General features: G+C 38.3%; 1 protein-coding gene across 2 annotated transcripts in view; it reads left to right on the plus strand.

Annotated features, from left to right (window-relative positions):
* The window catches only part of LOC136874114 (WD repeat domain-containing protein 83), an 81,504-nt gene that overhangs the window by 37,608 nt on the left and 17,074 nt on the right, over positions 1-26,822 (plus strand). For both annotated transcript variants that reach the window (XM_067147668.2, XM_068227662.1), the window contains 2 exons: positions 2,248-2,341; positions 24,796-24,904. In XM_067147668.2, the coding sequence (XP_067003769.1) occupies positions 2,248-2,341; positions 24,796-24,904 (203 nt within the window). The remainder of the gene's footprint in view (positions 1-2,247; positions 2,342-24,795; positions 24,905-26,822) is intronic.

The raw sequence follows: 26,822 nt of genomic DNA on the forward strand, positions 1-26,822 counted from the left end.
GATGGCGACATAAGACTAAAAACGAAAATGGCGGATAACCAATCCGTGAATAACGGGGTTTACCTGTATTTGAAAATGGTGAAAGTGTATAAGGATGTGGAGATTTTCTTTGACCTTTTGTGTTTTCATGTTTGTCCTTGTCTCTTCTTTCTGTTGCTTCCTATTCCCATACTAACCTGCCATTGCATTACTATTCACGTTCCTGTCTTTGTATGTATGTAATGTATATAATGTATGTATGTATGTATATAGTCACAAAGACGCACACAAAATGCTGTCAACTTGCGTACACGGATTTATTCACAATTATTTACAAATTAAATACCAGTATACATAACCTTAATTACTGCCATTGCAAACAAAACACTTCACTCCCAAATTATAACAACTGCCCATCACTTAGTACAAGCCACATGGAGATTGCAACTTTAAAACAATTGACTGCTGACTGTTTACAAACATGTCAGCTACGAGGTCACAAGTACAACCCCTGTTAAACCATAATTCCAACTAAACAGTAACTCCTCTCTACCATCAAGACCACCTCCTTATATAGGTGCCTGGTCAGGCTTCTAGAAAGATACGTTACAAAATACCTTTTTGTAAATTCTAGAGTGCTTAATACATAGATATAATGTACAGAATATTCTCTATAGTTCTCATCTACCTAGTGCCATTCTGGATGTTTAAAATGTACAGAATATTCTCCATAATTCTCGTCTACCTAGTGCCATTCTGGATGTTACAGTGTATTTCACAATACTGTAGTGGATTAATACAGGTAATAATAAATTATATACAACTTCTTACATTAACTGAACATATAAATGTCTATATAAATTACATGTTTCATGAGATAACCTCACAAACAATGCGATTATTATTATTATTCAAGCTCGATACTTGCATTATTTACCCATGGGTGACAGAACATTGTTTTCAAGTTTTATCAGTTTACCACACTTGCATCAGTATGTATGTATCTCCCTTGGTCCCATTTCTTGATATGGGTTTCGAGATGAGGTGAGATGAATTTAGATGACATGTTTTTACAGCAAGATGCCCTTCCTCATGCCAACCTCAGTTAAGGAGCTAATGAAGATGAAATGAATGATTGTGAATGTCGTTGGGGAAGGAGGTGGAAGGAATCGGCTGTGGCCTATGAATAGGAATTCTCCGAACATTTGGCTGGAAGTGAAAATGGAAAACCACAGAAAACCATTCCCAGAACAACCAACGGTGGGGTTCAAATCCATGCGTCTCCCGAATGCAGAGCTCGGCTCCATTGTCATAGCATGTTAACAAGCATGGCCACTCCGCTGCCTAGTATTTTCCTGTCTTTCTTTGTCATTTGTGTATTCTTTTCCATTACTTTCTCTCTAAGATATGATCATCTGAAAGACCAAATTAGTGCTATGCCATTATTAATAATCGCAGGTTTGAACACCACTGTCGGCAGCCTTGAAGGTAGTTTTCCGTGTTCTTCCATTTTCACACCAGGCAATTGCTTGGGATGTACCTTAATTAAGGCCACGGTCACTTCTTTCCCACTCCTAGCCAGCCCTTTCCTATCCCATCATTGCCATAAGACTTATCTGTGTCGGTGTGACATATAGCAGATTGTAAAAGAAAAATCATTAAATGCTTTTCAAGGGATCGGTGATAATAATGTTATGTGTTTATTCTCACTTCTACTAACTCACCATTGGTCTTAAAAGAGATGTTATGCAGGCATTTTGTCCTAAAAATTGATCTTTAATGTATCACTAAATATAGTGATATGGGTCTTTCTCCTATAAACTCTCAGCAAATAGCATTCAATTCTGCAACCTTGACAACATGAAACAAGCAAATGCACTAGGCCTGCTTAGCTGGTGTTGAAGTGTACAAATCAGTTTAGGAAAAAGAGACTAACCTTACATGTTATAACTTTTATTATCCATTGTGCTCTATCTTAGGTGTTCAGACCTAGCAGTAGGCTTATGATTTCCATTGGCCTGATTAGTCACTTTGTTAGGAAAATGAAATTCAACAGCACTTATCTCTGTTTATATATAAACATTTTTGGTATGTTATGCTATTTTATTTAAGTCAGTTGTCTTTTGCCTAAAAGTGTTGCTGAGAATGAGAATTTATTAGTTCAGAATTTATACTTTCTTCCCCTGTTCAGACATTTTTCACTGATTGTTGTAATGGGACCATTGTTATAAAATATGATTTTAAAACTTTGTTTCTCATTGTGTACAGGTTACTGACCATGAAATTCTGACAGGGTCTGTTGATTGCAGAGTTCGTCGTTATGATATTAGAATTGGAGAAGTTATATCTGACTTCATGGGAGGTAAGCATCAAGGAAAGTTTTAATATGCTGTCTTGCTCTCTCTAAGATTAGAGTCAGGCTGAGTGACTCAGATGGTTGAGGCGCTGGTCTTATGACCCCAAATTGGCAGGTTTAATCCTGGCTCAGTCCAGTAGTATTTGAAGGTGCTCAAATACGTCAGCCTCATGTCAATAGATTTACTAGCACATTAAAGAACTCTTATGCAGGGCTAAACTTTGGCACCTTGGCATCTCCGTAAACCGTAAAAGTAGTTAGTGGGACATAAAGACAATAATATTATTTATTATTATTCCGGTCTAGAAAGCCAAGAATAACGGCCGAGAGGATTCGTTGTGCTGACCACACGACACCTCGTAATCTGCAAGCCTTTGGGCTGAACAGAGGTCGTTTGGTAGGCCAAGGCCCTTCAGGGCTGTAGTGTCGTGGGGTTAGTTATTATTATTATTATTATTATTATTATTATTATTATTATTATTATTATTATTATTATTATTATTATTATTATTGTTCCGTTGTTTATCGTGGATTGCAGAGGTGAAAGAAGGTGCCGAGGCGAATGGGTCTAATTACAATGTCAAAATTAATTAAAACTTAAACTGAAGGTTATATTTTCATAATACAAAATTTCACAATTTACAGGTACAAGTAGCCAAAATTAAACAAGTCTAGGAACGACAAAATTGGTGGTATAACCAGATCGTGGGCTTCAAGCCCACACTTAACTTTTCCTGAGCTCCTAGCTCAAATTTACAAAAGAGCACAAATTTTATACAAGGGCAGAACTCCCCTAATACACTGACTGACAGAGCAAATGCAACACCAAGAAGGAGTGGTCAGAACTTTATGCCAATTGCAGGGTAGACTGATGTCCCTGAGGTATGCTCATGATGTGAAATGTGCCGCTGTGCTGCGCACGTAGCGAACGATAAATGGGACACGGCGTTGGCGAATGGCCCACTTCGTACCGTGATTTCTCAGCCGACAGTCATTGTAGAACGTGTTGTCGTGTGCCACAGGACACGTGTATAGCTAAGAATGCCAGGCCGCCATCAACGGAGGCATTTCCAGCAGACAGACGACTTTACGAGGGGTATGGTGATCGGGCTGAGAAGGGCAGGTTGGTCGCTTCGTCAAATCGCAGCCGATACCCATAGGGATGTGTCCACGGTGCAGCGCCTGTGGCGAAGATGGTTGGCGCAGGGACATGTGGCACGTGCGAGGGGTCCAGGCGCAGCTCGAGTGACGTCAGCACGCGAGGATCGGCGCATCCGCCGCCATGCGGTGGCAGCCCCGCACGCCACGTCAACCGCCATTCTTCAGCATGTGCAAGACACCCTGGCTGTTCCAATATCGACCAGAACAATTTCCCGTCGATTGGTTGAAGGAGGCCTGCACTCCCAGCGTCCGCTCAGAAGACTACCATTGACTCCACAGCATAGACGTGCACGCCTGGCATGGTGCCGGGCTAGAGCGACTTGGATGAGGGAATGGCGGAACGTCGTGTTCTCCGATGAGTCACGCTTCTGTTCTGTCAGTGATAGTCACCGCAGACGAGTGTGGCGTCGGCGTGGAGAAAGGTCAAATCCGGCAATAACTGTGGAGCGCCCTACCGCTAGACAACGCGGCATCATGGTTTGGGGCGCTATTGCGTATGATTCCACGTCACCTCTAGTGCGTATTCAAGGCACGTTAAATGCCCACCGCTACGTGCAGCATGTGCTGCGGCCGGTGGCACTCCCGTACCTTCAGGGGCTGCCCAATGCTCTGTTTCAGCAGGATAATGCCCGCCCACACACTGCTCGCATATCCCAACAGGCTCTACGAGGTGTACAGATGCTTCCGTGGCCAGCGTACTCTCCGGATCTCTCACCAATCGAACACGTGTGGGATCTCATTGGACGCCGTTTGCAAACTCTGCCCCAGCCTCGTACGGACGACCAACTGTGGCAAATGGTTGACAGAGAATGGAGAACCCTCCCTCAGGACACCATCCGCACTCTTATTGACTCTGGACCTCGACGTGTTTCTGCGTGCATCGCCGCTCGCGGTGGTCCTACGTCCTACTGAGTCGATGCCGTGCGCATTGTGTAACCTGCATATCGGTTTGAAATAAACATCAATTATTCGTCCATGCCGTCTCTGTTTTTTCCCCAACTTTCATCCCTTTCGAACCACTCCTCCTTGGTGTTGCATTTGCTCTGTCAGTCAGTGTACATGCAGCACTTGCTCTGTAGATTACAATATCAAGCCTCCCAGAGGCACTTTTACAACACTTGAAAAAGAGCTAAGAGGCTCTCAGTTTCTTCTAGCCTATTCAAGGCAATATCAGAAAATTACAATCACTCGCCATCAAGGCACAACTTAAAAATTTGAAACAGGGGTATCTTGTACCCAACCTATTGGGCCTTTGCGGAAAAGAACAGGTTAAGTAAATGGCCTGAAACACAAATTGAATGGAGGCATGTACTTGCACTCCTAGATATGAGCTCTTAAAAACGAAAGGGCACGAGGCTGATGAAACGGGCTATTCCCAAACTACTGAGGTTACTCGTATAGAAATAACTTTAATACATTGCAGAAACGAGAGATTACCAAAACGTGGCACCTCAAACCAAGATGAAGGGTCTCAAGAGGATACATCACTCTCTATCCCCGATTTACAGTTGAAGATTTAATGAAATTATTACATTAGCCGACAGAAGTTACATTTTCAGAAAAGTAGGTTACATATTTGATGATACGTAACTTTCCCTTGGGTTAAACTGCGGAGTTAGCAAGAAAGAAAGAAAGAAAGATGTTATGTGGTCATTACCTTTGAGAAGCTCTAGCCGCTGACGAAGAGGCCTCCCGCCTCCTGCTTGATACACACGCACAGTAAGATGACGATCAATAGGCCAAGAGATGTGCAAAGCCGCAGTTCATAAACCCTCAGGGAAAGTTTGAGACCATTCAAGATTAAACTAGCCACACCCTCTCATGTTTATTGGGTACTTTCAAAGTTACACTCAAAATCGAAGAAGAAGAAGAAGAAGAATGTGATTGGTAGGAAATTAATTACAGAAATGAGGCACTCTTGCCTGGTGTGAAAATGGGAAACCACGGAAAACCATCTTCAGGGCTGCCGACAGTGGGGTTCGAACCCACTATCTCCCGAATATTAAAAGTTCAGAATGACTGCAGCAGTGCTATGGTACTGTAAATCAATACAGTGAAAATGTGCATTTCAAGAGACCAGATAGAAATCAAGTTTTAATCAGAAAGAAGTCTTGGGCAGGAATCGCATCCAGATGTGTCATGGCTAAAACTTATTTCTTCCTTTCATGAACAGGTAATTTGAATAAAGCAATAATATAAATTTTGCCATTAATTAATTACAGTTGTATCTATTTCTATGAAAGGTATTCAGATGAAACAAAAATTATACCAGCAATGTTGGCCTATTCTATATCTTACAGTTGTGTCAAGGCCAGAGGTATGCATCGTGCTCTCGCAGCTTGTGTCAGCTCAGCTCTAGCAAGCAAACTCATCATCATAACACTAAAAATGTCACTCGTAACTAGCTCATATGCATCATATCAGTGTACCACATGTTTACTGGACCACCTGATAGCTGACAGATTCAATCCAGTTCAGTAGTGACAAGATAATTAGGGTTGGCAGATTTTATAAAGGAAAATACGGGACATGTCTGACCAACCTCCCCACACCCCTTTCCTCCTCCGTCCTATTGTCACACTTTCAAACATATTTGACTACAAAATCACTGATGGGCACTTTAAAGACAGGAAGTGGGAAAAATAGAAAGAAAACTAAAATGGACAAGAGCAATCTCCACATCTTCAAATAGATGGGCTTTCTCCTCATCAGTCCCAATTCTACTGTATATTCATTTCTTCTTAGTCCTCAACAAGCTCTTCCTACTCAGACTTGTTATTTTTTTTATCCTGTTAAGTGTTCCTTCACTGATCCTCTCTTTCCTTAATATATGGCTTGCTTATTAGTTTAATATTCTATACTAAATGTGTGTTAATAAAATACATTATCTCATAATAGGTGGTATTCAGTACATGTACAGTATTTGAGTTTAGTACATATATTGAACACAATCTGATATGTTGAAATAGTGACGGGCAGTGCTCTCGCTCGAGACACTCGAGACTGACGCCACAGATCCTGAGACTCTCACAAGAATCGCAAGACCGATTCTCCTGTGCTGCAATCTGTGCAACATCCCAGTATCCACGAGTGTAAGCTTGGTAGTATATTAAAAGCAGTTATTGCATGAAATAATATTCTCATATGGAAATGTGTGTGCCGATAAATTTTTTCAAAAGCCTCAAAAAGTACTGCATGTTCAACTATGAGCCCCTTAATACCATTAACAAAAATGAAAACAAAATGTCAGTATCTTAAATGGTTCACGAGTTATTTGACGTATATCTTAGCTGAACAGTTCAGCATAATTTGCGAATGACTGTAGATGGGATGTGCACCTACCTGGATACCTTGCAATTTTTGTTGACAGGGTAGCTTCTAGTGATGCAGGCCGAGTCAGAGGTGTTCCCTGTGACAATTCCCCTTCAGCGATATTATGTGTGTTTAAGTGCTGGATCATTCCAGAAGTATTCCTGTTGACGTGTTTTACTTCTTTTGTATAAACAACACAGTGGGCTGAGCTATGTGGCATCTCTTCAAAATAATCTACATCCACAACTTACGTTGTGTTTCGGAAATTGTCTTAAAGTTGTCGCGTACAATTAGACACAATTACGCATTGCACCATCATATATCAAAGTACCTAATTATGATGCGAATACTCTATAACGTAAGGAATTCTTCGTCACCAACATATTGGTAAACATAAGCACTGGTCTTATGGATATTGAACATGGGCTCTGATAACGATGTACACCTACAGTAGCCATCAGTTTCTGTACCTAGTTTACTCATTTGCATACTTACCGCTGCATACAATGACAGAATCTGTATCCTTTGTAATTATGTTATACTGTGTCAAAATAGATCTCGGTAGAAATGAAAGAAATGAACGCCCTAGTCGTTTGTTGACACGTGTTTATGGAATGGGGAAGGCCCGTGGTTGGCTATTCACATACTTGGCACAAACAACATTCAGCTTCGCCTATCTTTAGGGCTACAGCATGCTGCTCGCCACACAATGCAGGGACAAAGCTCTCGAGATCTCTTTAAATTTCTTGCGAGAAACAGTGCCTGCGCTAGTCTCGAGAAATCTTGAGACCCTTTTTCAGGCTGCCCATCACTATGTTGAAAGCTTATTTAGAGTACCATCATCATCGTTTACTCTTATCCAGCTCCTGCCGGGTCGAGGTATTTATGGCACTTCTCCATCTTCCTCTTTCCTTCCACCATTCCTCTTCCACGATCTTGCCCCACTCTAAATTTCATCTTCTTATGCTGCTCTTAACTGATTCAATCCACCTTGTTCTAGGACTTCCTCTTGCTCTCTTGCCCTCACATTTTGCCTCCAGCATCTGTCTTGGAAGTATATTTTCCTCCATCCTCTTTACATGTCCATACCACCTTAGTTTATTCTTTTCAACTCTCTCATTTAGCTTTCCTATCCCAACTTTCTTCCTAACATCTTCATTTCTCAATCTGTCTTTCTTGTCTTTCCTATCATACATCTTTAGGAATTTCATCTCACTGGCTTGAATTCTACTCTCTTGCCTGCTAGTCAAAGTCCAAGTCTCAGCTGCAAAAGTCAGTATGGGTACATAGTACATTTTGTACATTATCTCCTTACTTTTCCTTATTTAGAGTACTATGCAGTTGTGAAAATTAAATATTCATTAAAATATATCATACTAATTATTTAATTTAATTCATTCTGTCGTTAGCTTCAATAATATGTTGCATAATGACTGTTGAGCATTACTTGAACTGCACTACTAAGAAAGTGGGGGGAGTGGGGAGTCTTACAATTGTTAGCCATTTGGTTTCAGCTTCAACTCTCAGAAATATGGTCATTGTATGATGATGTTACTTCATACTCACTTCCGCTTTATTGTTTGTGTCATTAACATGTAAGTTTCAAAATGAATGTGTATAACCAAGTAAGGTATTAGCATCCTGGTCGTATAAACATTTGTGATTCAGATTGTAGCTTATGCATCACCTAAGGCTAGTCGAAGCTAGTGCACTAGCTCGCAGCTCTATTCCAGCTCGATGAGTTGAATTGGTTTAGACGATCCAGCATTTCATCATTTCGTTGGCAACGAGCTGGCACAAGCTGAAAGAGTGCGATGCATGCCCCTGGTCAAGACACAAATGACCAAAACAAGTTTGAAATTAAAACCAGTCTTCAGTCAGCAAAGTATACTACCCCCTTTACTGTTTACAATTCTTGTGATGGATAAAGTAAACTTGTGTCTTCATCCCGAGGTGGTGCAACCCTTTTCAGGCACACCCCCATTGTAGGTGAGCTGCATGTACCATTTCAACCACATACAAGCCCTCCCGCCATTTTTAAATTTCTGGCAGTACCAGGAATCAAACCTGGGCCCCTGAGGACGGCAGCTAATAACACTAACTGTTACGCTACAGAGGCGGACATTTTGATGAATGAGATCACTATAACGGAAAAACTAAGTGATAAAATGGAGAAAAATTGTTAGGATTAGTTTGAACATATTACATGGATGAATGAAAACCAACTATTAAAATACAATTGAAAAAGAAGCAGTGGAAGACCCAGATTATGAAAAGAGGTTTTAGAACACCATAAGGCAAGGAGAGTTGGATTAAAATTTTGATAGAAAGGTAGAGTGACACGAAAAGAATATCTTTGCCCTAACCCAGCTGTAAGGGAATTGATGCTTTTGATTTGTTTCTGTACATTGTAGGGAAACATTCTCATATCTTCTTATTGGGACCCATTATATATTGGGTGTGTAAGGTGTTTGGGGAGACATTAGAGGCAGTACAAAAAATAACCTACCTGATGAATAATGAAATGTATCGATGCAAAACTTGGTACACAGATGCAGGGTTATTCAATGTAACTGCCTTTAATTACAATATCAAGTACAACGCAGAACTGGAAACTTTGACATGCTCGAATCAGATTTGTAAGATCTGGAGTATGACCCTCACCTGGGTACAGACGGTGACCACAACATCGCCTGTTGCAGGAGCAGACATGTGGATTTATATTTCAAAGATAGTTTTTCCACCTTCTTCACCTTTTGGATTTGCATTGCTCATCCACTATTGAATCTGTTGACCATCTTTGTGTTTCCCTTCAACAATGATCAGTTTTGCCAGTCCACTGGGACTTATTACCCAACCTTCCACTGGGTTGCTCGTCTTAATAGGGGCACCTCATGTCTGTTATGTGCTGGAATCGGAGTGAAAGAGGCTGGTTGGATTCTCTTGATGAATCCAATATTTTGTGTATTTCATTCCCATTTGTCAGAGTCACAAGAGCTCCTCCCAGGTCAATTCCCAGAACCCATCGTTGTTGTTATTGTTGCCACAGATATCATCGCCATAAGACCTATCTGTGTCGGTGCGACGTGAAGCAACTAGCAAATTGTTGCCACCACTGCCGCCCTTCCTCTGCACAACATTTCTCATTGTATAAATCTGCAACAGAATCCATAGCACTGTGTTCTACTAGCTTAGTTAGTAGCTTTCTTCCAAATACCTTCCTTTTATGTTACCAGCCATTTTACCAGTAAGGACATGCCATCAGCAGCACCATGTTATACGAATGAATGTAAAATTCCCTGCTGTTCAGGAGAACAAACAAATAGCTTCAATTTGATATTGTAAATCTACTCTTCTCAGAATAGTCTTGCTTTAAATTTAATTCATTTCTTTTTGGCTTATATTTTATGTGGTTGGCATTACAATTGTTAGGATAGATTTAGCTAAATTATTAGTATTGGAAGGAAACAAAGAAGTGTCACATCAAGTCATATATAGGGAGGTAAGAACATGAAATGGAACACATAATAAGATGAATACAGTGGCAGGTCGGTGTAAGAAGAGGGAGCAATAGAAAGTGAACACAAGAACAAATATGAAAACACAAAAGGTCAAGGACATACTCCACATCTTCAAACACTTCCGTCTTCAGATGTATGGGCTCTCTCCTCACCAATCCCAGTTCTTCTCAATCCATCTCTTCTCAGACATCAATCAGCTCACCTCTGCTTCCCAGCTTCACAGATCTTGAATGGTGATGTGGGAACTGTAGGATAATAAGAAAGTTCAGCTTGTTGTGGGCTACGGATGTGCATAATTTCATTCGTAGATGATAAAGACAATTTATGTTCAAAGTTACTATTTTTGTGTCCCCCTATTGGAGTGACATATGGTTATTAGGTTGACAATGCAACAGGGAAAAGGGAAGAAATATAAGATAAATACAGGTGGTAAAATATTTAGACATTGTTTAACCGTAAACATTAAATACCATTTCTGCAATTGGCTCTTAGCTTATTAAGCATGTTGAGAAAATCTCTTTGGCATTTACTATATTTACTCAACATGATCTATTAGACTGAAAATCTATTTCAAGCATTTCTAACTGTTAAAAATTACAAATGCATTTTTTGCAGATTTGTTATAATTAATATACATACAAACATTATCATTATAGACTGTTATGCCTTTCAGCATTCAGTCTGCAAGCCTCTGTGAATTTACTAAACATCGCCACAATCCTCGATTTGCAACTACTGTTGTGGCTTCATTTAGTTCTATACCTCTTATCTTTAAATCGTTAGAAACCAAGTCTAACCATCGTTGTCTTGGTCTACCTATACTTCTCTTACCCTCCATAACAGAGGCCATTATTAATTAATTATAATTAATATGTTCAATATTATTAACATTATATATTATTAATATGTAGCATGTAGTCACTCTACTGTACCTGCTAGTAGACATTTAACTGGAATATTTGCATCGACTTTTATTTCCTTATTGGAAGGTAATTTGCAAGTCATTTTATACTAATGTTGAGAAGATTGGCAACAAGGAAGCATTGTACCATTATTCAAAAAAGGAAATAGAAATAAATGTGAAAATTATAGAGGTATAATCCTATTATCACATGGGCTAAAAATAATGGGGAAAGTCATAGACAGAAGACTGAGAGATATAATAGAAACACAGTTAGAGGAAGAACAATATGGCTTTAGACCGAATAGATCAGCAATAGACTTGATATTTACAGTGTGAACGATAATGGAAAAACATCTGGAAAGGAACAAGCAAATCATCTTCGTATTTTTGGATTTGGAAAAAGCTTATGATACAGTTAACACGTTAACGACGCGTACATTTGCTTTTTTCATGGTAAACTGTGGAAATGCAATATATATATTTCAGCTTGTTGTGGGCTACGGATGTGCATAATTTCATTCGTAGATGATAATCAAAGACAATTTATGTTCAAAGTTACTATTTTTGTGTCCCCCTGTTGGAGTGACATATGGTTATTAGGTTGACAATGCAACAGGGAAAGTGCGCATGACAGAATTTTTACCTCTGTTGTTGTGGAATGTGCTCTGTGTTGTGAACTGTTGGTTTGCGCACCTTTCAACAAATTCCTTGTAATATACAGTTTTGTGACAAGTTTTTAATTAATGTTATATATGTTTCCGTGTTGTAAGACATGATTACCGATAGAGAGATAGAAGAACTTGAGAAGTGCTGAATTAAGTGATGTTGACATTTCGGATTTGCAATGTGATGCCACCTTTTCCGAGTTGGAATTGGACAGTAGTTTGTGTAGTGAGAACACTAGCAAAGATTCCAGTGCTGTATCATGCAATGATTCAACCATATCACCAGCCAGTGACAATTACTGGGGAACATTCTCAGGTTTGCAGAAACATTTTTTATTCACACGTAGCCCTGGTTTAAACTTTAATCTGAGTGATAAATCTCAACCAGTTGATTTCTATCATGCTATAGTTAATGATGACATCACCAATATGATGGTGCATGAAACCAATGAAAATGCAAGGAATATGTTGCAAGGGAAACGCTTGAGTAGGCGAAGTAGATTCACTCACTGGACTGATATCAATTGTGCTGACATGAAAAAGTTTTTAGGCTTATAGATGTGGATGGGCCTAGCATAGTTTCCCAAACTACATAATTATTGGTCAAGAAAGAACAGACTGTATAAAAACAATGTTGGGGTCATGTAATGAAGCAGGACAAGTTCGTACTGATTTTGCGTTTCTGGCATTTCAACAATGAAGCGAACCGAGGTCAAGACAGGTTGTATAAAGTATAGATAAGAAATGTGTTTTTCCACCATTCAATACACAATTTATTTTAATAGATTAAGCTAGTACCGGTTTCGGCTCTTTAACGGCCATCATCAGCTAGTACATGTTTTGTTTTAGCCATTAGACAATTCACAAGTTGTTATTGTATTAGGCATCCGGATGTCTAATGGGGGATGGAAATGTATACAATAGCATATAATTAAAATATCAGTAGTCAGGGTAAAAAGTTACAAATAGAACATGAGTATGTAAAACATATTAAAAACACACAGGCCACAATATATAACATTTAAAAAGTTTCAACACATTAAAATGGTACGTATAGGTAGACACTTGTTAAAATTTTTCAATTCATGCTATATAGATTCCATTCTTCTGTCCTTTGTGCAGTTCGTTTGCTTCTAAGTTATGTTGATTTTAGTGGCGTAAGGTAATCTTTGAGAACATTTTGAAACTGGTGTACGTCTTATTGATATGGGCCTTTGTCATGAAGAAATTTTGTTATGTTATAAATCCCAACTTGTGATATACTATGGCAAGTTTCAGTATAGCAAACAGCAGGTCTCGAGCTTGTATTTAGAGGTAGTCGGTGGCAACACCTCTCTCGTCTATGTTTGTTCTTGTAGTCTGTAAAGATAAGGTGATATAAGTATGCCGGTAGTGTGTATATGAAGGAATGCCTAGTGTGTGTATGGAAAGAGTACTTACTATAGTCGTTGTGGAAGTCTTGTGCCGATGTGTTTGAAGGCTTGTTGTGTTCTACTGCGAGTGCGTCTGGGGCTCATATTAGCTGTGGAGGAGAATGTAGGTGGAGGGGAAGAAGGAGTGGCCATTGGAGAAGTAGGGGCGGGGTCAGGCTTGTGATTTGTTGGTTTATTAGAGCGTGTGTTTACTATTTTGAGGTAATCATTCTTTAATGTCGGAATGGCTTTGTCAAAAATGATGCTGGTTTTTTCATTAATGTTATGATTGGGGTTGGCGTATTGGTCTAAAGAAATGTAGAAATCTTCGGTTATGTTGAGCAGGGGGCCCTTGGAGTTTATATTTAGTATCGTCATGTCGTTATTGATGTTTGTGAAACTATGCTTGGATTCTTCTACATGTTGGCCTATTGATGAGAAATGGTTATGTTTTACTGCATTTATATGTTCATTGTAGCGGATGGTGAAGTTTCTGCCTGTACGTCCTATGTAACTTATGTCACAGTTGTTACATTTGATACGGTAGACACCTGATTGGTTGTATTTATTGTTATTATTGACTGTTTTAGTGTTATGTATAATGTTGGTACTATTGTGTGTGGTTTTGAATACTGTTTTTATGTTGTGCTTCTTGAAAATATTAGTTATAGTATATATGTGGGTGTTGTTAAAGGTAAATAGGGCATAGTCTTTTTTAGGTTTGGCTGTTTTTGCTAATCTAGTTTTAGGTTGTGATTTTATTTTGTGAATGATTTTGTTGACCATTTCTTTGCTGTATCCGTTGTGTTTAGCTATGTCGTGGATTAACTTCAATTCATTGTTTTGGTCTTCTGTTGTCATTGGGATGTTAAAGGCTCTATAAATCATACTATAATAGGCTGCTCTTTTTTGTGTATTGGGATGAATGGAATCATTTTTTATGGTATTTGAGGTGTGTGTGGGTTTCCTGTAGATCTTGTAAGATAAGTGGTTGTCGTGTCTGGTTATTGTTAAGTCTAGGTAATTTAGTGTACGGTTATTTTCGGTTTCTTTGGTGAATTTAATTTGGGGATCTAGAGTGTTAAGCTTGTCTAGTATAGTTTGTGCGTCAGTGGATCTGTTATCTAAAACTACAAAGACATCGTCAACAAATCTGCACCAAAAATGTATATTATCTATTTCTTTGATTGACGTGTGTTCTAAGTTATCTATATATATTTCTGCTAATATTCCGGAGGCAGGAGACCCCATAGGTAGGCCTCGTTGCTGATAGATGGTATCGTGAAATCTGAAATAGTTATTGTTTATGGCGAATTCAAGTAAGTTTATGAATTCGTTTATTTCTAAGGTGCTCAAGTTGCTATTTTTTTTTTAGGTTAGATTCTATTATTTTGATTGTTTGTTTAACAGGAATGTTAGGGTACATATTTATTATGTCAAATGAAGCAAGGGTATGGTGTTGTTCGATCTTTAGCTCTTTGGTTCTGTTGCAGAAATCTATTGAGTTTAGTATTGTTTTGTTTGCTAAAAATGTATAGTGCTTTTTTAAGAATTTTTGGATGAATTGCGATAATTTGTAGGTTGGACTGGCTCTATAGTTTATAATTGGTCTCATAGGTACGTCTTCTTTATGTATTTTTGGGTAGGCTTTCGCAGTCGGTAATTGGGGGTTCATTGTTATGAGTTTAGCAGATTCAGTTTCGGTGAGAAGAAAGTGTGTGTTTTTAAGTAAAATTTTTAAATTCCTTTGTATGTTGTTGGTTGGATCTCGGCGTTTAATAGAAAAAGTATTGTCTTGGAAACATTTTTTAGTCTTTGTTATGTATTCATTTTTATCCATAATGACCGTAGTGTTGCCTTTGTCGGCCTTCGTTACTAGTAGATTGTTCTGTTTTATTTTATTTTTAAGTTTGTTTAAGTTCGATCTATTGGTGGTATTCATGTTTGGGTTATTATTGTGGATGCTATTGATGTATTGCGGGATCTTTCTACTGATTTCGTGTCTTACTTCGTCTCGTATGTCATATGGGATCTTTTGTAAAGCAAGTTCTGTTTCGGTAATGGTAGTTATAATATTCTGGTAGGATGATGCATTACCGCAGTTGTGTTTGGGTCCCCTGTTCAATATATCCGTTTCTACGTCGTCAGATACGAACTACAGACGAACTGCTCAGACATGCAAAACACAAAACAGGACTAATGAAATTTGGTTAAAAGAAGAAATAAAATTCCTATATCGTAAGAAACAACACCTTAATAATGAACTTTACTCAACACACCTGAAAGCATCCCATGAACTCCCACACAGCTATTGGAATTACTTTCAACGAATTTCCAGAGAAAAATAGAAGACTTAGCCATAAAGAAACAAAACACACTAAACAAAAAACTGGAAACACTGAAACAACAACAAAGTAAACCAAAGCCACTAACCATAATCCAAAACAAAGATCCCTCTCTTCCTAACAAGGATTCCCAACATAAATTCCATCCGCCTATAAAAAATCTTACGCAAACCGTATTTGACGACGTAGAAACGGATATATTGAACAGGGGACCCAAACACAACTGGGGTAATGCATCATCCTACCAGAATATTATAACTGCCATTACCGAAACAGAACTTGCTTTACAAAAGATCCCATATGACATACGAGACGAAGTAAGACACGAAATCAGTAGAAAGATCCCGCAATACATCAATAGCATCCACAATAATAACCCAAACATGAATACCACCAATAGATCGAACTTAAACAAACTTAAAAATAAAATAAAACAGAACAATCTACTAGTAACGAAGGCCGACAAAGGCAACACTACGGTCATTATGGATAAAAATGAATACATAACAAAGACTAAAAAATGTTTCCAAGACAATACTTTTTCTATTAAACGCCGAGATCCAACCAACAACATACAAAGGAATTTAAAAATTTTACTTAAAAACACACACTTTCTTCTCACCGAAACTGAATCTGCTAAACTCATAACAATGAACCCCCAATTACCGACTGCGAAAGCCTACCCAAAAATACATAAAGAAGACGTACCTATGAGACCAATTATAAACTATAGAGCCAGTCCAACCTACAAATTATCGCAATTCATCCAAAAATTCTTAAAAAAGCACTATACATTTTTAGCAAACAAAACAATACTAAACTCAATAGATTTCTGCAACAGAACCAAAGAGCTAAAGATCGAACAACACCATACCCTTGCTTCATTTGACATAATAAATATGTACCCTAACATTCCTGTTAAACAAACAATCAAAATAATAGAATCTAACCTAAAAAAAAAATAGCAACTTGAGCACCTTAGAAATAAACGAATTCATAAACTTACTTGAATTCGCCATAAACAATAACTATTTCAGATTTCACGATACCATCTATCAGCAACGAGGCCTACCTATGGGGTCTCCTGCCTCCGGAATATTAGCAGAAATATATATAGATAACTTAGAACACACGTCAATCAAAGAAATAGATAATATACATTTTTGGTGCAGATTTGTTGACGATGTCTTTGTAGTTTTAGATAACAGATCCACTGACGCACAAACTATACTAGACAAGCTTAACACTCTAGATCCCCAAATTAAATTCACCAAAGAAACCGAAAATAACCGTACACTAAATTACCTAGACTTAACAATAACCAGACACGACAACCACTTATCTTACAAGATCTACAGGAAACCCACACACACCTCAAATACCATAAAAAATGATTCCATTCATCCCAATACACAAAAAAGAGCAGCCTATTATAGTATGATTTATAGAGCCTTTAACATCCCAATGACAACAGAAGACCAAAACAATGAATTGAAGTTAATCCACGACATAGCTAAACACAACGGATACAGCAAAGAAATGGTCAACAAAATCATTCACAAAATAAAATCACAACCTAAAACTAGATTAGCAAAAACAGCCAAACCTAAAAAAGACTATGCCCTATTTACCTTTAACAACACCCACATATATACTATAACTAATATTTTCAAGAAGCACAACATAAAAACAGTATTCAAAACCACACACAATAGTACCAACATTATACATAACACTAATACAGTCAATAATAACAATAAATACAACCAATCAGGTGTCTACCGTACCAAATGTAACAACTGTGACATAACTTACATAGGACGTACAGGCAGAAACTTCACCATCCGCTACAATGAACATATAAATGCAGTAAAACATAACCATTTCTCATCAATAGGCCAACATGTAGAAGAATCCAAGCATAGTTTCACAAACATCAATAACGACATGACGATACTAAATATAAACTCCAAGGGCCCCCTGCTCAACATAACCGAAGATTTCTACATTTCTTTAGACCAATACGCCAACCCCAATCATAACATTAATGATATTAATGAAAAAACCAGCATCATTTTTGACAAAGCCATTCCGACATTAAAGAATGATTACCTCAAAATAGTAAACACACGCTCTAATAAACCAACAAATCACAAGCCTGACCCCGCCCCTACTTCTCCAATGGCCACTCCTTCTTCCCCTCCACCTACATTCTCCTCCACAGCTAATATGAGCCCCAGACGCACTCGCAGTAGAACACAACAAGCCTTCAAACACATCGGCACAAGACTTCCACAACGACTATAGTAAGTACTCTTTCCATACACACACTAGGCATTCCTTCATATACACACTACCGGCATACTTATATCACCTTATCTTTACAGACTACAAGAACAAACATAGACGAGAGAGGTGTTGCCACCGACTACCTCTAAATACAAGCTCGAGACCTGCTGTTTGCTATATTGAAACTTGCCATAGTATATCACAAGTTGGGATTTATAACATAACAAAATTTCTTCATGACAAAGGCCCATATCAATAAGACGTACACCAGTTTCAAAATGTTCTCGAAGATTACCTTACGCCACTAAAATCAACATAACTTAGAAGCAAACGAACTGCACAAAGGACAGAAGAATGGAATCTATATAGCATGAATTGAAAAATTTTAACAAGTGTCTACCTATACGTACCATTTTAATGTGTTGAAACTTTTTAAATGTTATATATTGTGGCCTGTGTGTTTTTAATATGTTTTACATACTCATGTTCTATTTGTAACTTTTTACCCTGACTACTGATATTTTAATTATATGCTATTGTATACATTTCCATCCCCCATTAGACATCCGGCTGCCTAATACAATAACAACCGGGCGAGTTGGCCGTGCGCGTAGAGGCGCGCGGCTGTGAGCTTGCATCCGGGAGATAGTAGGTTCGAATCCCACTATCGGCAGCCCTGAAGATGGTTTTCCGTGGTTTCCCATTTTCACACCAGGCAAATGCTGGGGCTGTACCTTAATTAAGGCCACGGCCGCTTCCTTCCAACTCCTAGGCCTTTCCTATCCCATCGTCGCCATAAGACCTATCTGTGTCGGTGCGACGTAAAGCCCCTAGCAAAAAAAAATAAAATAAAAATACAATAACAACTTGTGAATTGTCTAATGGCTAAAACAAAACATGTACTAGCTGATGATGGCCGTTAAAGAGCCGAAACCGGTACTAGCTTAATCTATTAAAATAAATTGTGTATTGAATGGTGGAAAAACACATTTCTTATCTATACTTTGAATCTGTCAATACGGAAAATGTAATTTATAAATAATAACAGGTTGTATAAAATCGCACCTCTTGTTCTAAAGCTCAATAAGAGTTTCAAAGGACTAAATGAGCCACAAGAAAAATTAGTCATTGATGAATCTATGATCCCCTTCAGGGTAAGACTAATATTTTGACAGTTTATTCCAAATAAGCTCATAAATACGGGTGAAAGGTATTCAAAGTATGTGATACAGACAGCTATACCTACACCACAAAAGTGTACTGTGGCAAAGGGACAACTACTAACCCTGGACCAGCACATGCTACAGCTGTTGTGATGGAACTTATGGATCCTTATTTAGACAGTGGATCAACTTTGTTCTCAGACAATTTCTACACGTCTGTTGATCTGGCGAATAAACTCCTAGCTAGATGCACTCACCTGGTTGGTACCTTGTGGAAGAATACAGTTGGGCTTCCGCCAGGTCTAAAAGAAAGAGTCAAGAAAGGAGAAATTGTTGCTAAGGATCATTAGCACTGAAATGGATGGACGAGCAAGAGGTTTATATGCTCTCAACTAAGCACCAGTTAGAATCGTATCTTCAGGAAGACATGATAAGAGTAACATGGAAATTTTCAAACATCCGTAGTTATGGACTATAACAAAGCAAAGCCTGGCGTTGATGTATCTGATCAGCTGTTGTCGTATAATACATCTGTTCAGAAGACTGTCAGATGGTATCACAAGGTAGCAACAGAACTACTAATTGGAGCGAGCCTGGTGAATTCATGGATTGCATACAGAAACTATCTAACAGTGCCAAAGCTGTAGAAAATGTCCATCACTACCTTCAAGGAGAAATGTGCTCTTGAACTGATGTGCTTGTCGGATGAAGTAGAAACACTTCGTCACAATTGTGGTTCCATCTCCTTGTGGAGACGGAAGAAACTGAAAAGGCTGGAAATTTCTCATGGAAGAGAAGGAAATACTGCAGCATATGCTACAAAGAGGCTAACAAAACTGGAGGTCAACAGGCTGCAAGGAAAGCAAAGAAAGTAACAACATACTGTAAACAATGTCCAATGAGTTGGTTCACAAGTGATATGTATCTTGTAAAAACTATAATCCTTTCATATCATTTATACCATGGCATAAATTCAATGACTAGCATGATATATCATCATTTGTGTTGTTTTCTTTTTTGTAATTATAACTTTCCTTAGAACAATGAAGCTCCATTGATCTAATATTAACCATTTATGAAATTATGTAACAATAGTATGTAAGAATAAAGCAATAATAGGCTCCAAACCGTATTATTTTCCTTGCCATTAATAATTGAATTCTGATGGTTGCATATATCACCCCATACGGTGTGACAGATGCCAGAGAAATTCCACTATCTGTTGCACAATACACAGCGTGCTGAGAAAGGAATGGGCACCGTGCTGCACTCTATGAACACCTTACGTGAACAAGCAATGCAATACAACAGTGAATAGTAGCGCAAGTTTCGCGCAACAGCCTAAAGTTGAGAGTCCTGGACACACTACAGTGTCACCCCATGAGGGGCGATATACAATATTTTCTATGAGCGTCCATCACCCCATAAGGGGTGACATCGTCTTCAACATGTTAAGAGAAAACATGTATGGGAATGCTTCCTGAAAAGGAATGTACCAAAATCATTAATTAACAAGATAAAAATGTTGTATCATGAGAGTAAAATCAGTGTACAAGTGGGAAATGGTAACTCTAAAACATTTTATGCAAAAAAAAAAGGTCTCAAGGAAGGAAGTGCATTGTTACCATTATTGTTTATTATAATGATGGATGAAATCATAAAATGTGTAAAACAGAGTATCAGTAGTGATGAAGTGAATGCTTTGGTATTTGCAGATGATTTGGTGATTTGGGGAAAGGGAGAAAAGGAAGTACAAAGGAGACTGGACATTTGGAATGAAAATCTGAAGGAGTTTGGAATGGTAATTAGTAAAAAGAAAACTGTAGACATGCACTGTGGGAAAGAGAAAAAGAGAAGCCAAGTGAATATAGATGGAGAATGGTTAGAGAATGTAGAACAGTTAGAGACTGGGTATCATTTTGTTAATGGAAGTAATGAAATCAACCCTGAAATTAATAACAGACTAAGTAAAGGTACAACATTTTATCATCAGGTCAGAGGGCTTTTATGGAATGACAAAGTACCCAAGAGAATGACATTATCATTATATAAACAAAATTTCATACCAATTGTAACATATGGACTAGAAACGCTGGTAACTAATAAGAGATAAGATAGTAAGATCCAAGCAGTAGAAATGAAATTTTTTAAGAACATCGGTTAAAAAGATAGGAAGAGATAAAATTCAAAATATTAACATCAGAGAAGAGCTAAATATTGAACCGTTAGTATAGAAGATACAGAAAGCAGGACCGAGATGGTTTGGACATGTAAAAAGAATGGAAAAGGAACAGGTAGCAAGAAGGGAATTGGAAAGAGAAGTTAAGGGAAAGAGACCAGCTGGAAGACCGAGGAGAAGGTGGATGGATCGGATTTGGAAGGACATTAGAGGAACTGGGTTGGATGTGGCGGAAGTAATGGAGCAAGAAAAGTGGAAGGACAGAAAGGAGTGGAGGAGGCTTGTTAACCACTCCTGGGCGACTGGAGTGGGACATTGATGATGATGATGATGATGATGATATTGAGAAGGTCCAGTCTTATTCTTTTTCCTTTTATGTAACTACTGTACTAATTCATGCATTTACAAGACACTTATGTAATGCATTATCTGCTTTCCGCTATGTAAGTTTATGGTGAGAGAGCCAACCCTGGTCTGGTGCCACCTGCCAGCTTGTTAATTAACATTTTGACTAGCTGTTGACTGTTTCCATAGCCCAACGAACATCCTTAATCAGTTGAAACTATAGTTACGTGTGATATTAATATTATGACATGACAAGAGTTTTTCTGAAAGAAAAAAATGAGCAAGCTCACTATCTGTATGAAAAGAATGAAATTTAACAGATTTCCTAGCAGTTGACGACCTTCAAGGCTGGCCATACCCAACACAGTAAATAAATTCAGTATTTTTGGCTCAGTATTAAATAACAAATACTCTAGAAGAAGACTAAAACACAGGAATATCAAATGTTTACCCCAAAATCTTTGTTGGAATTAGCTCAGCAGGCTTTACACTGCCACATAGGAACAACAATCATCCAAGTCTAGTGTCTGGAGCATCTGCCCGCTTTGTGGATGGTTTCAGACTTGACTGTGACTCTGCATTGGTTATTTCTTTATTTTAAAAGGTCTGGGAGAGGATTCAATGAGTCTTAGTATACAGTTGTGAACAGAAATATGGCAGGTCTGTGTACATACAAAATGTTTTCAAGAACTGTGCTTAAAAATTAGATATTACTTACAATATTTACATGGTTTACAAAATACATAAATAATACTGTGTAAAATATACATGTGTATACGAATTAATTTCTTACTGCTCATTCATTCTCTCAGTCGACAGTTAGATAATCTTTCATTCATTTGTTTATTTATTTGTGTACTCACATAGTCCCTTCCCTCTACCAGTCTGTCATTCACTCATTTCCCCACACACCCACAGACACTTGCAGCAATTCCTTTAAATAAATTTTTTCTTTATGTAAACCTGAAATTTTGGAAGAGGCAAGTTCTGAATATTCTGTAACAGTGAATTCCATAGCTTTGCGGAGTGCCAATAATAGCCCTTCTGGAAGGCAAAGATTCCAGTGAAAGTGGTAAAAAGGTAACTCCTCCCCCTCTTTGAGCAGGTAAACAAGTGATAAACGGTGGAAGGGATCAGTATCTATAGAGGCAGAAAAGGTTAAGTCAATTTGTTTGGCTGTTGTCTGAGTGGAATTGGAGGGTGTTGACTGTTAGTTAGCTTTACCGTGCGGAGCTGTACACTCTGCAGCTTATTCATGTTTTCCACTGTTGTAGGATGCCAAGCAGGTAGACGGTATGTCAGAACGGGCTGGACCATATAAAGTTACGTTAATCTTACAACTCGTGTACTGAAACCTCTTAAATTCCTATATACGAACCCTAGGATTTTTGTTGCCTTGCACTTTGCCTCTTCACACTGTATATTCCTTTTTTAAATTACTGCAGATAGTTATTTTGAGTAATTTAAAACTAGCACACTGCAGAATGATACTTCTCATTAGTTGTAACTGTTCATGGTGGGACATTTGGACCTACTTACACTCATTTTCATTATATTCAGGCTATTTACACAGCATCACATCAATAGATGGGCATCCACCTTCTTTCTGATACACCTATACAGCACAGTGTTGTTGGTATATTGGGCCATTGATGATAAAACAGCCTGGGAAATCGAGAATATAGTAGGGAAGAGGAGAGGTCTGATCACAGAACCTTGTATTACTCCAGATGTTACTGGAACAACTAGTGAAAAAGCACCTCCTTACACTACACACTATGACTGACCCTCCAGGAAGGATCTCACCCATGCCAATAAATTGCCCCCTATGCTGAGTTGCTGCTGTTTCATCAAAAATTGCTGGTGTAAAACCTGGTCAAAGGCTTTGGGCCAATCTAATGTGACACAATCAATGTGTATCACATCCAAAATTAAACTGCCAGTCATCAGCAACCTCTGTCGATAGGTAGGTATGCCTTGAGAGAAAAACATGCTAGTTGGAGTTAAGCAAGTTATTCTCCCACAAAAATTCCAGCATACTGTTTACTACCAACTGCTCCATATATTTACAGACAATGGATGTTAACTCTTTGGGATACAATTAATTTCCCAGCTGCATCTTGCACAGGTCCAATTTAACATTAGGCAAGTATGGGAAGGAAATACTCCCATAAGTAAAATGGTGATTTTTTACATTAAAATTATGAACTGCACATTCTTTATCCTGATAACAAAATTATCAGCAATATTTTGAGAAAGTATGGTTTTTCTGGAGGCATTTGGAGGCCCTGGACAGGGTTCACAATAAAATTATGTCTTATTTCTGCCTCTTTTCACTTTCCTGTCAGAACATATGGCACAGTCCTTAGTTTTTCTTGGCCTGTCAAGTATCTGTGATATGTAGCTTTGCATTCTGACAAAATTATTCATCTCAGCTGCTCCGTCGGCTGTACTTAAAGGCATTTTGTTTTGTAACAGCCCCACACAAGGCTCCTGATAAATAGATATCTGAAAGATTTGACTCACTTTGGGCTTATTTTCTGCCTTTTGCTGCATATTGTATAGATGAAAACTGCTCTCTAAAGTTACCAGATTATTTCATGTATTAGGAGGCATGCATTCCATAGCACTGTTGTGAGAATACTTTAAAAATCACCGTCGCCTTCTTCATTCATCACCCTCTACATCACCGTTCTATCCACTGTCTTCCACCTCAATTTCCTCTTCCTCCTCACTTGAAGAATTGTTCTTAGATTCAAGAACACCAATTTTACTTTCAGAATTGGTCAACGAATCACCCTTAAAATTGTGTCAGACTAGGTCCGACATAGGACCGGAACAGAAAATTAATTATGTCGGACTGAGTCCGACATTGTACCCCAAAGGGTTAAAAGACATGGGCCTCTAATTTTCAACCCTTATTGCCCTTTTTATATACCAGCACCATATTAGCACTTTCTTACTCACAAGCCACCTTTGATGATGGAGTAGTCTTGAAAGGACAACTTAGAAGCAATCAGATACACTGGTCCTACTCTGATCAGGAAATCTAACATTAACAACAGAATTGGATTGCATGATACTAAATACTTTTATCCAGTGGAAGGCTGTTTTGGATAATGAATAGCTGATATCAAATTATGCTTCTGTCTTCTGTGTTTTAGAATCGGTGACCAGTGTCCGCTTCACCTGGGATGATCAATGCATGGTTGTAGGTTGCTCTGACAATACTGTTCGACTTATTGATAAAGATACAGGAGAACTTCTTGGAGAGTAAGTAGCATTAATATAGTAGCATTCCAAACTGATACCTGCACATCATATACAGGTTTTTTTCACCTAAAATTTTACACCAAAATAACTTCTAATCCATTGAAGATATAAATATTCTGTTTTCATATTCTTAAATGGTATTAAGGGGCTCTTAAAACATTGTGTTACTTTTTGCAAGGGATTATTACTAATTGAAAGTATTGGCACTAACTTTTGCTATTTTAAATAGAGCTATACCAGTATGTATATGGCTGTTGAGTGAGATTATGCTGACTTACTATGTAACAATAAGAAGAGTATCTAATTTGACTTCTTAAGGACACTGCGGGAGTTGTTAATCCGTGCTGTTTTTAATTGTACTTGCACCAGTATTGATTGGTTTGGGTTCTACATAGTGTGGTATAAGGGGCAGCATAATCCAATGGGTCATGAGACTCAGTTAAGTGTAAGCCACGAAGGAAATGATAACCGCAGCAGGACTACCTATTAATTCTGACATTTTGTTTTATGATAATGTTTTAATATGAACTTTCACAGTCTTGTTAATAAACTGTGTATAACTTTTATATCAGGTTTATTCAATGTTTATGTGCAATTTGTTACTAATAAATGGTGTATAAGCCTCCTGTGTGTACATCTGTTATAAGTTAGTCAATGAATTGCTTATACAGACCAGGACCAGTGTATAAGTGTTGTATAGCAGCAAGTAACAAAAAAACAGTTTATTTTAGTGGTATTTACTGTGTGCAGTAATGTAATCGTGGTGAAATATCCTACATCCATTAAGCATACATTGAAAGAACAGAAAATAACATTGATGATCTCCACAATATTTTTGACATAGAAGACAGAACATTTTGAGGTTAAATTTTTTTATAAAACTAAAACACTTCAAGAGGTGGAGTGACCCATTTCTCCTAGATGATGGAAGTTTTAAAATTAAATATTGATTTATGAAGGAGTATGCTCGAACTGCCATTAAAAGAGTCAGAAGTGACTTAATGAAAGATCCTACAGGTGTCTCTACATTTTGCGAATTTCGTGTTCTCATTGCACTACAGATATGAGTGCGAAATGAGGTTAGTAATTATTGTCATTGACATAATTATTTCTATGGAACATTTCTTCTTAATTTGGGGATCCACTGTGCACCCTTCTGCCTCTGTTCTTTGAACTAAGAATCTCCACGAATGAGCATGCACTCATAAACTACACAAACACAGTTATTAACTTTCATGCGCAAAACCTACACACACAAGACATTCTTCCTGTCATAAATTAGGAACTATGCAAGATAAGGACTTGAGGTTTGTTTTAAAAATAACTTCTACAGAGTGCTTACAGTATAGCAACTATTTCAATCCACCTATTCAATACAAATTGGTTTTATGTTGCTAGTAGCAGGTAGGGACCCTCTTCAGAGGTAGCCCTACCCAGGGAGTGGCGCCCCTGCCTATGTGAGTCCCAGAGCACACTGGCCCGGTGTGTAACATCTGGTAAGGGTCCCAGCTCAGGGTTACGAGTGAAGACCTCAACGGAATCTTTAACGGAGAAGATGGACTTCGGAACGGTGGAGATTGCGGAAGAGGCAGCCCTGTACTTGGGGATTAATACGAGTACAGCCTGCTGCCTTGCAGGTTGATAGGGGACTATCAAAGGCTAAGGGAGAAAACCCCGACAGAAATATCCTCTCTCGCCTTAATTGGCTCTTAAAGGGCACTCTTTTGTCCTTGAGTTGGGAAACTGGCTTTAAAGGCGGAGGAACCACAAAGGTGGTCAACGGCATAAGGATGTAGAACACACTGGACAACGACTACATTAAAGGCCTGATGGCAAGTCCTAGTAATCATTATGGCTATGCTCCTGACGAAATTATCATCATCCGGAGTAAGTTCCTCAGTCGGATCTCCGGGAGGAA

Source organism: Anabrus simplex, chromosome 5 (genome assembly GCF_040414725.1).
Source record: "Anabrus simplex isolate iqAnaSimp1 chromosome 5, ASM4041472v1, whole genome shotgun sequence".
Lineage (NCBI taxonomy): Eukaryota > Metazoa > Arthropoda > Insecta > Orthoptera > Tettigoniidae > Anabrus > Anabrus simplex.